General features: G+C 37.7%; 1 protein-coding gene across 9 annotated transcripts in view; it reads right to left on the bottom strand.

The window, feature by feature from the left end:
- The window catches only part of Map7 (microtubule associated protein 7), a 142533-nt gene that overhangs the window by 25304 nt on the left and 106085 nt on the right, over positions 1-11144 (bottom strand). For all 9 annotated transcript variants that reach the window (XM_033763271.1, XM_033763272.1, XM_033763270.1 and 6 more), the window contains 2 exons: positions 9052-9162; positions 4004-4117 (listed from right to left, as the gene is read on the bottom strand). In XM_033763271.1, the coding sequence (XP_033619162.1) occupies positions 4004-4117; positions 9052-9162 (225 nt within the window). The remainder of the gene's footprint in view (positions 1-4003; positions 4118-9051; positions 9163-11144) is intronic.

Raw genomic sequence — 11144 nt, 5'->3', positions numbered from 1 at the left:
TTTTTTTTTTTTTTTTTTTTTGAAGATCCACATAGTGTCAGGTGTGGCAGCAATGCCTATCCTGGGCAACACAGAGAGAACCCGTGTTTAGGAAAAAAGAAGAAAAGAAAGGGAGAAAGAAAGAAGAAACTCACATAGTTTCTTACCATTCACTTTCAAAGGAACACTATCATTCATTTATTCTGATCCTCAACAAATTTTTAAAAAACTGATGTAATTGGACAGGTATAAAAAGTGTGGATACTGAGGTTCCAAGGTCTATTTTCAGATTTCATTCAGGGATCTTGCTTTCCAGCAAAAATAAGGTGAATATGACTACTAAGGATGATACTATGCATTTGTATCAGTTTATAAAATGAGTTTGGCTAACGCTAGTAATTGTAGGAACCCTTTAAAGAGACCATTGTGCCAGGAAAATGTAATAAATAGTATTAATAAATTAAAAACTCAAGAGTTCAGAATTATATATAAGGCTTAAAATATTATTATGGTTTATTCTGTAGTTAGTTGATGAAAGACTGCATCATTTTTTGGGGGAGGGGGAGTGCTAGGGATCAAGCCGAGCGCCTTGCACATGCTAGGCAAATGTTCTACCATTGAGCTATACCCCCAGCCCTAGAACACATCTTTACTAACATGTTCTATTTTATTCAATGCCTCACAGTATCTTTTGGTTATCAATGAATAGTTAGGACAATGAATTAGATGGGATACTGCACTTTCTTTTCCCGTTATCCTGAAACAGAATTCTATTTCTTCAGGATAGGCTAAAACACTTTGCATTGCCTCATTTCAAAGAAAATGTGTGTCATGCTTGGGAAATGACATAAAGCTTTACTTCTGACTTTAATGGTAAAGGAAGGATTTCCATTGTGAAAGAGAACCTCTTGTCAATTTGCTTGTTGTGATCATAGTGGAATCTATTTCAAGACAACCTTTTTTTAAAAGTGCCATAACAAGGTGTTTGCATTTCCCAGACAAGGAAAGAGGTCATTACTGCAAAAATTCTTCCAAGTCAATCACACACGTTTCAAGAAAAAACATCCTGGCACAAGGCCTTTCTGGGGAGGCACAACAAGGAAGAAAGGCACGCAGCACCCAGGGCACAGCCAGAGGCCATCACCCTTGTTCAGGGATCAAGAGACCCCCAGCGAACAGCCCTGCTCTGAGGCACAGGTTTGACACTAAAGAAGGAACAAAGCACAGAATTATGATTCCTTTTCCAGTGGAAGACGACAATTTCAGGAGGTATTTATGGAGCATGTTCTGAGACCATTTTGAATGTAAGCCAATCTCATTATGCCTTCTGGTTTGTTCTTTATTATAACTGAGGAAATATCAAATAAATGTTGAAAATATCCTAAACCTAATCTATACAAATCTTTTTTCTCAATTTCAATTGTCCATGGAATATTTTCTGGCTAAAACAAACATTTAAAATTCCAATTGTATTAAGTTTCATGGAAATCACCGCTGCTGTGAACAGTAACTACTGAAAAACTTGAAAAGTTCAAATCAATTGTGCAAATAATCTTACTCTTCTGTGGTAACAGTAAGAGCAATATATATAGTTATTTTTCCCCAGAGCACCCTTCATACACAAATAGTTTAGTTACAGATGAGCGTTCTCTTATAGAAACATGTTTGAGAAAGACTTCCAGTAATTGTGGTAGTAGGTGTGCATTTATTGAGCTCATTCAAGATGTCCTAAATCAGTGGTGGTGAACCTATGGCATGCACACTGCAGCTGGCTGTAAAACATTTGCCATCACTGTCCTAAATGAAATAATGTAGAGCAAAGATAATATAGTAAGTGGTTGGACTACCATGTGGGGAATAGAAAATTTGTATACTAGAATACTAATATTTATTGAGGGCCTACTGTGTGAGGTACTATTCTAACCATTTCACATATATTAACCCCAAATAGTGACTGCAAATGAGAGGTATGAAACTTGAGTTTCCTATTCTCAATGGCTCTATCGCTTGCTCAGGGAGTCTGCAATCATGGGACACCCAACCCACTGTAACCCCAGCTATGGATGTAAGTCACCCCTTTGCCAATGGCATTGAGAATAAGATGAAATCAAGACACACAACTAAAATGGAAAGACAAAAAAAGAAAAATCAAGGAGAATACATAATAAACCAAAAGTGACTGAAAAATGTCTTCAAAAAGACAACTGAAAGACACATTACATATATAATTTCAAATGGAAATGTTTGCAGAAACCAATAGTTCTGCTTCATTAAACATAAGCTTTATCAATGCAATAGGTGACACTGATCTAGGGAATGTATTAGTAACACAGGCAACTCAAGAAAAGGCTATGCCCTGTTTCACATTAAAATAAATTAATATATCAGTTTGTGTAAAGGAGAACAGAAAAGTTGCAAACACCCAACTTGCAGATAGAAAGCACCTCAACTGAGCATTACAACCGGAGGGAGGGGAAGACAGGCAAGTAAAATGGGTGGAAAATGAGGAAATGGTGTTGGAAAGACTAGAGGAAGAGTGAAAGAAATGACAAAAGTTAGTAATGACAGAAAAAGCAAGGAGAGACAATCATCAGCTTTGAAGTGTCCACCGGCACAGCATAACATACAGTGTGGGGCTGGGACGCATGGTGGCCATGCATATGGAGATCTTGTGAGACAGGGTAGACAAGCCGTCTGAGAGGTTCCTTGACATGAAGAGAAACTTCCATGACTTGCATGAAAGTGTGAAATTCATAGGCATAAAAACTAAACTATCTTGAAATAAGCTACACCTTTTCCTCTAGAAAAATCTCAGGTGCGGCATGCAAGTTCTAATAGGGAAATTCTTTTAGAGAAATAGAGACCGTCATGGCTGAGCCAGCTGACTGCACACCTGGACACAAAGCATGACTCAGGGTGCTGAGGAGGGGGCAGAGGGGCACGTTGGAGATCCACTCCACGATTTCCTAAATGGCTCTACCTAGGTCATTTATTGTCACTACCCAGGATTTCCATAACAACAAGGTGGGAATGCCCATACTTGCTCTCTTGACTGATCTCCAGGGGCACTATGAGAAGTGGTGCTGATACTCATTAGCTCGCTGGGCACTGGAGATGAAAGACCATAAAACCACCAAGAATTACTATTTGCACAGCAGGCTAAAGAACGTGAAGAGGCTTGCAGAGGCAAAGGGAACTTTTCAAAGACTGTATGCCATTTTCTAAGTACAAAAGCTGAGACTTGCTAGCCTGGTTATATAGAGTCACCAATTGTGTCCCAAGAGATTTGGGAAAATCTAAATCTATTTATCAGAAGAGAAATGTTACCAAAAGCCTTATGTGGACTTTTCTTACCAACCAGATATAGGCTATACATGAACTCCTCATTAACTCAATAAGCCATTTGTCTGATTCTAATACGTTTTACATTTCAAAAAGCAGGTAATAGAAATATACTATCTGGTATTAGCTATGTTTACACATTTTCAATGAAAGGAATAAGCACACTGTAATTAGCCTTTGCAAGGGTGCTGCTTCTAGATTCCATGTAAAAGATGGCACAAGAAGGACAGGCAGCTAGGCCATAGCCACACTAAGAAACTCTATGCTTGAAAAATAGGCGTGTGTTTTTTCTTTCCAATTCAACTTATCGATATCAATTATTAGATTATATCTACCTTTTGATCATCTGCTGAGATACAGGGGCAGAAAGAAGGGTAGATAAGGGATTTTTTTTCGGGGGGAGGTAACTTCATGAACAGACAGAGGCAACTGAAGCCTCCTGGTCACAGTGAGAAGCTTCATCTGTCTGCCTGGCGTCTGGTGTTCAGATAAGGCGCTAAGGCGGATGCCAAGTGGAAACAAAGCCAGGAGCACGAAACCAACACCAACAGACATTTCCACTGGAGCAGAAGTAAGCACACATCAGGAAAAGCAGCAGGGAGTGGATGAGTACCAGCAGCACAGATATGCTCCAAAAGGAAGGCTTTCCGTCACCAGGAAAATGCCACCTGGATGTCTTTACCTGTGTCTCCAGACAAAGCAGCCGTGCTTTTACTTCTGGCCAGGAACGAATGCGTGGGCGTCAGGAGTCTGTTAACAACGTTGCTCTCCCAGGGGCTGAGCTGCAGGCGGCGAGCTAAATGTCACCACATAAGCAAGATGTTAGAAGCATTCTTTCCAGGGAAAAAGAGGGCGCAGAACATCATACCTGTCATCTCCACAGGCCAGGACTCCACCAGGCTCTCCAGAGAGGACAACTGGCCCTGGTCAGGAATCAGGAACCCTGTCCAAGGGGAGCAGCCATTCCACAAATACTGCCTTTCTTCAGGGTGTTATGCTTGTGGCAGGCCCTACTGGTGTTTTAGTTGTGGATTTTGCTAATTACCCTCCTTTAGTAGTTGACAGGTCTTGAAACAAAAATACCATTTCATCTACAGATGTGGCATGCACTGGTAACTCCAGGGGGTACCTGACTGATGGGCATTTGGATGGGCATGGACTCATGGTACTTCAACCAATGGGCTTCCTAAGTACCTTTAACAAACACCACAGAGATGTTGGCCAGCTAACGGAATACTAGACTCATATAAAAGAGACACTGGGTATCCATTAAACTATGCTAGATCCTCATGAGTTATTATTTGGGAAATTGGGGGAGATTAGTTATAATAAAATGAAAAAGTAATGCAAAGGTCCGTATGGGATTCCTTTTGACCATTCCACTCTGTGAGCCAAGTTCCCTTCCTTTGAAAATAATATAAAAATCATGCCTGAGAATCAAGGCTAAAGGTGAAACAAGATTAAAATGAAATAGAAAAAAAAAAATAGAAAAGCCAAAATCCTGATGATTAATAGCAGGGGTGTAAGAATCTAGACAATAAATTTAAAATAATGCAGTGATATATGGTCCAAAATTGTACTGGAGCTTAGCAAGGTCAGCATTAGGAAACATACTCTAATTATTGCTGGCTTCAAGGGATGTTATATAAATACACAGTAAGTATTTTCCAGAAATACTCATACAAAAGCATGCACATTCCTGCAGATACCATTAAAGTGGTCACTTTCTCTGCTTTAGAATGTGCTTCTAAGTCACTTATAAAAGTCTTGACAAGGTCATGTCTGTCCTGCCCCATAAACCCCAGGTACAAGAACTCTTGCTCCTTTCATATCATTTTAAAGAATGATACTTAAATTCTAGGAAATTAGTTTTCGTTAGTAAAAGCCATCTACTACTAAATATTGCTACTTAGAAAATTCTTTTTCTCTCCTATTTGGAAGGAAGAATCAACTTCCATTAAATTTCTTAATTATCTAGCTTTATATTTAAAAGTGTGGGTATTTTGATCAACACTGGTAAATTTAAGAATCAGTGAATTATTCCTTAGCTTTTATGTTTATTGGGAGACTGCAGTTAAATATTATTTGGCATTAAGATAATAGTAGAAAAAGAAATATGCTATAAAAACTATTCCAACAGCTACTGTTAGTAGACAGCACTATCATAAACCAGCAGGGCCATGTGAGTTTGCGTATCAAGAGAATATAACCCAATCTCAAATCAGAATAAAACCAGCGGGGAAAAAGTAAGTAGGAGTAATTGAAAACTGTCAACAGAATCACATGTTTAACAGATAAGAAAGAGAAGAAGATGAGTGTTTCCTTTTTTCAGAAACGCTGTAGGATGATTGCAGCTTGTACGGCAGAGCTTTCAATCGAACAGATTTTTCTTTGCTCCACTAAGAAGTTTCATTACTATATTCCTGTGGATCTTTAGGGCATCAACTGCAGACTTTGCCTCAAATGAAGATCATTACAAACCTACTTTAATACATGTCAAGTAAATCCCTACACTGTGAATGTGTTTGCTGAGACACATCTCTACTTCCACTCTGTTAGTAACTAATGCCCTAATTGAGAACAGAGATATCTTGTATAAGGTAATGTTTTAGTAAATGTTAGCAAAAGAGAGTTAGTTCATTGTTCTTTTCACCTAGAGGGTCCTGATCTTGAGATTAAAAAGTTGACTGAGGAGATACTAAGGCTCATGGAATTCTATGGTATTGGCCCCCTTAAAATGAGATGCTGGGCCAGAGTTTAGCTCAGTGGTGCCGCCTCACAAGCGCAAGGTCGCAAGTTCGATCCCCAGTACAAAAAAAAAAAAAGGAAGAAAGAAAGAAAGAAAAAAGATGCTGAAAATTGCTAAAATAGACCACTAAGATTAGGGGGAGCAAATTCAAAGGTCAGTAGGGGCCATGTGGGTTAACATAAATAAGTGAAGTTGGCTTAGCAAACTTTATGGTGTCTTACATATTCCTTGTGTAAGTATGAAATCACTGTTCAGCAGAAATTAGGCAAATGTTGGGAGATTCTTTTTTTTTTCATTAGAAGAAATCTCAATGTTACTATCTATGAAATCTTCCATATTTTAAATGTTAGCAGTTAATCAAAATAAGAACAAAAAGCATTGTTCAGATTAATTAGAAAAAGGCTCTAGGCAGAATTTAGCTTTTGAGCCATCTCTGTGTTCTCTGATGAAGATTCTGGGGAAAACAAATTGATTAATTTTAAGGAATGAGTAGGCAATTTTATTTTTATTTTTTTCAAACTATTGGTTCTTTTTTGAAAAAGTTGGTTAAGTGGGTGGGTAGTTTAAAGATAATGACATGCCCTTTTAATGCAAAAATTTCCAATGGCAATATTTTCTTTGTTGTGGCAATTACAGAAATCTTTAATAATTGGAGGTTTCCTTCAGTCTAGGTAACACTATACTCAGTTGATAATAATCAAAATATTTAAAAGCCGGTAGGGCACCGGCACAGGCCAGTGACTGGCTTCCATTAGTTTTGAGGATCCGTGAAAGCACATGTAGGGGAAGTTGCTTCTGCCAAGTGATATGATCATATTTCAGTATTTAATAAGCAGAGGGGCTGACCAGACACATTCCAGCTGAGCCTCAGTTAAACATTAGCTTTAAGGCTGTTGCCATAGGACTGAGAAAAGCTCTAACAATCCAGTAATGATGCCCATATCCTCTGCCCGTTTCAGTCTGTAAAGGAATCTAATTTAAAAATTCTGTAAGAATGCTTTCTAATGGGATAATAAGGTACGACTAATTTTTAAAAATAGCAGGAAAGAGTTATATTTCCAAATTAGAGAAATTCAAATTTAGAAGAATTTATATTCTTATTAAAAAGCCTAAGCCTCTCACTGTCCAACTGAAAGTTCTGCCTAAGTCAAACAAAAAAAATCTACACAATATGGGAGGCCACTTCTCAAATTCAATGCTTTCCCTCGTCTTATTAGTCCAGCTCAATATTCTGCTTTCTAGACCTGCACTGAGTTTAAGGGGCAGTTTTTGGCCCCCACCATAAACTAGTCATAGAACTTCCCTTGTCCCCAGTGTCCTACCTCTATGTTTAACTAATGCAAAAAGTGTACAGCGTCCACCTACGGAGGGACATGTAGGATGGTTGCAGCTGTTAGTCTGGGTTCTAATTCCTCGTCTGCAGTCATTTGTTTGTGGGACATTAAGTCCGGCCTTAACCTCTGAAGTTTCTATTTCCCCAGGTGAAGTAGATGAGCCATCCAACCTATCTGTCCCAGCTCTAAGATCATATTACATTCAGACATTGATATATACAGTTCAACATTGTCATTCCACACAGACGTGGGTAGGACATTGTCCAGTTCATCGCTGGCACCTCCCATCCTCACCCTGATTGCAGCACTGGGCCTGAAGGAGACAGACACTAAGGAAGGTTTAAATCAACGGTACTACAAAATCCTAATTGTGGTTTGTCTCAGACCCAGGTGCATGTGAGTACAAAATTAAAGTGGTGAGTAAGTGGCCCAAAGATAAGGCGAACAGACAACTGTAAGATCAGCATTCATAAGCTATATTTTATGTTACATGAAAGGATTAGGTTTCAAACTAAAGCATATTTATGAAAGAAATTTTAATTAGCAACACTTTAACATGAAAGGTCCCTAACGACTACATTTCTGTAATCAGGAATTTAGGCAATTAAACTTCAAGAAAAGGAATTATTTTGGGTTAAAAGGCAAGAGTAGGAAGTTATTCAGACAGTTACTGCTTTATGAGATTGGTTATAAAATGTCATTAACACACATAATAGTGCACATTACAATGGCACCATAATACTTTTATACAATATAAAATATACAAATACACATACACAACATGCACACATTACATACATTTTAAAGATTATAAACACTGAAACTTTCCCAGTTTCTTAATAAAGTCACCACAATTTGTTACTTTTAAGGAGCATGTGCTTTTATACTGCAAAGTAATTCTTTGGTTTTATTAAAAATCATCTTAGACAAGTAGATTATCTCAAAAGCTCAATGTTCCTTTTATTTGTAAAATAAAACTTCACCATATAAATAACTTAACATTCAAGTACTGTAAATCCATGGGATGAATAAAACTCAAAACTCAAACTGTCAACTGGAGGACTGTGATTATTAAACTTTTCAGGAGGGTGCAAGGATATTTTTAAAGGTAGGTCAAATCCCTCAAGAGTAAATGAATGGACAGCAAAAAATCAATCATACACATGAAATGTAGTAAGAAATGCTCAGTTAAATGAGAAATAAATTGACAGAATGAAATCTACTAACATGAATCATTCAAGGTTTTCTTTAGAAAGTCAGAGCCTGGAATTCTCAAGGTACAGATGAAAAGGCATAGACAGTATGATTGAAGTAAAAGAAATGTTTACAATAAATAATTTTGCACTTTGGTGGATAAGTGGGTGATTTCTGGAGTTGTAAACTCATTTAATAAAAAGTTGAGAGAAGCACCGCTTTCATCACTGCTAAATGCAATCATTCAGTCACGTTCTAAAATGAGAAATGTTCTTGTTGCAAGGAAAATGCTGTTCAGCCGTTTATTGCTTTTTTACTCGGAAGTTTTTTTCTTCCTATTTAAGAAACGTAGGGAAAGCAACTTCAGATGCTTATTTTCATCTGCAGACATCCAGAAAAAAAAAAGCATTAAGTAAATAACAGAACACTGTTTTGTTTTCCTTTTGACTGTACCTCTATCTGGAGAATTTAGCAAAGTTGCAGATGAGGAGGAGAGCCGCTTGCTAATGACAGGATCAACATGTTTCGAAAGATTCATGGTGGAAACTGAACGCCTGTCTGGATCTAAAACAAATGGAGATAATGCTAATTGACAGCCAGCATGCAGGAGTGCAATTTCTTAGTTCACTGGTAAAAGGAAAAACTAGGACTGGATGCTTTCAGCTCTATTTCTAGATCTTTCACAATAGCACAGTTTTCTAAGTGGACACGTTAAAGGTAACTTAAAGGCTAGGAATAAAATTCACTTTTCTTAAAGCATGAAATATTTTGTGCACTAGTTTGAAACTCAAGAAGATGTTAAAGCCCAAGTGGATGAAGACGAAGGGAAGGCCAGGGAAGGGCTAGAGAAACAAGGAAGGCGACGAGGAAGCAAAGAGAAAAACAAATGCTTTCCTACTTCCTGAAAGCAGGGACAAGGGGAGGCAAGGTGCTGTTACACTGTAAACACTGGGAAGGGCAAAAGCACAATAAGCTCTGTGTGTTTGCTGATACTTCTGTACGTACCGTCGTTTTACTCAGGGCATTAATTTCACTACAGAAGGATGGTTTTAAAATCAAGAAAAAGAAAGAAATGCAGTACATCCTTCCTTTTTAAGAAATCTACTAATAATAACCACACTTCTGTGCCCTGTGAGTTCAGTGTGGCTTACAAGATAGACTCAGCACACAAAACTGAGAGAACTCAACAAAAGTGAGAGTGATCTAAATAAAATCCGAATTCTGAGTTGATGAATAGTATTGTTCATGCTACAGTCAGAATATTTAAAAATAATTCTTAAAGTTCAAATCAGAAGGGAAATAACCACATAAAAGGCAAAAATCAGCTCTGTTAGTTTGTTCTTTGTACAGTGTAACCAATTTGTAATTGTGCTTATCAGCACAAATCATGTTCCCTGAATACAACCACATAAAAACTAAAGCTTACAAATCTCACTATATTTGTCTAGCAGGCAAGAGGATGTTCTGAGCTACAATAGCATACATTACAGAACTATTGCCCTGTTTTATTTTCTATCTTTAGCTGCTTATAAAAACAAAACAAAACATACCTTGTGACAGATGCCTTCAAAACCCAGATCCCATCAGTCTAACTAATCTTGGCAGCAAACATTTTGCAATGAGCTCCCCCCGACGGAAAAGCCATTTCTGATCATCATTTACAGTGAGTGCAATGGGGATAAGACTTCCGTCAACATCAGACATGTTTGTCTTCAACTGGGATTTATTCTTATGGTTGAATCAATTTTATTATTAAAAAAACACACCAAACATTATCTCTTTGACTTACGGTTACGTTCAACAATGGGTTATTGGGGCACTCCTAACCGAACAGATTTAGGGAAAACAATAAAAGGAGCATTCTAGTGATGAAGTGTGAGATACAGGGCACCAGGAAGGATAACAATAGTCATGTCCATGTCATTTACAGCAACATATTTTCTGATATTGTGCAAGCCTACCTTTGGACAGATTCTCAATAGCTTATTAGTTTGGTTTCAGAGTAAATAAAAAAAAAATGAGCTAAGCTGGGTCTTCCTATTTCCCAAAATACCATGTAGAATAAATCAACTAAATCTTCAATAAACGGTTAAAATTAATGGAGATATGCCATCAACGCATTATTCTACGTAATATATGAGACAAAGTTTAGTCACTTCTTTTTCTCAGTGAACAAAACACGGATTCACAAAAAAGACTGACAAAGTATCTGCCTTGAAACTATATAACATTTTCAGACTATTGCTAGTTCATGTCCCAGCAGTTGGACAAGACACTGATTTTTAATGCGAACAGTTTCTAGGATCTCTTTGTTCTTAGCAAACTTTACCGGGTCCTCACTGAGCACACTGGTATTGCTGCGAAGTGAAAGGTGCTCAAAAGGAGTAAGGCCTGGATGTCACTCTCACGTCACAAAAGGCCGCTCACTTTCTAGTCTTGGAAAACTCTGTCAAACTCCAATTACTTTCAGAAAACCTTCTCTGTTCTAGTATAGCAGCCATTTGCTCTAATTCAGTGATATTTTTTTTTTTTTTTTTTTTTTTGGG

The sequence above is a fragment of the Fukomys damarensis genome, unplaced genomic scaffold, assembly GCF_012274545.1.
Source record: "Fukomys damarensis isolate Sample0158 unplaced genomic scaffold, DMR_v1.0_HiC HiC_scaffold_14, whole genome shotgun sequence".
Lineage (NCBI taxonomy): Eukaryota > Metazoa > Chordata > Mammalia > Rodentia > Bathyergidae > Fukomys > Fukomys damarensis.
Note: the sequence above shows the minus strand (reverse complement) of the source record. Positions and strands in the feature narration are given on the sequence as shown.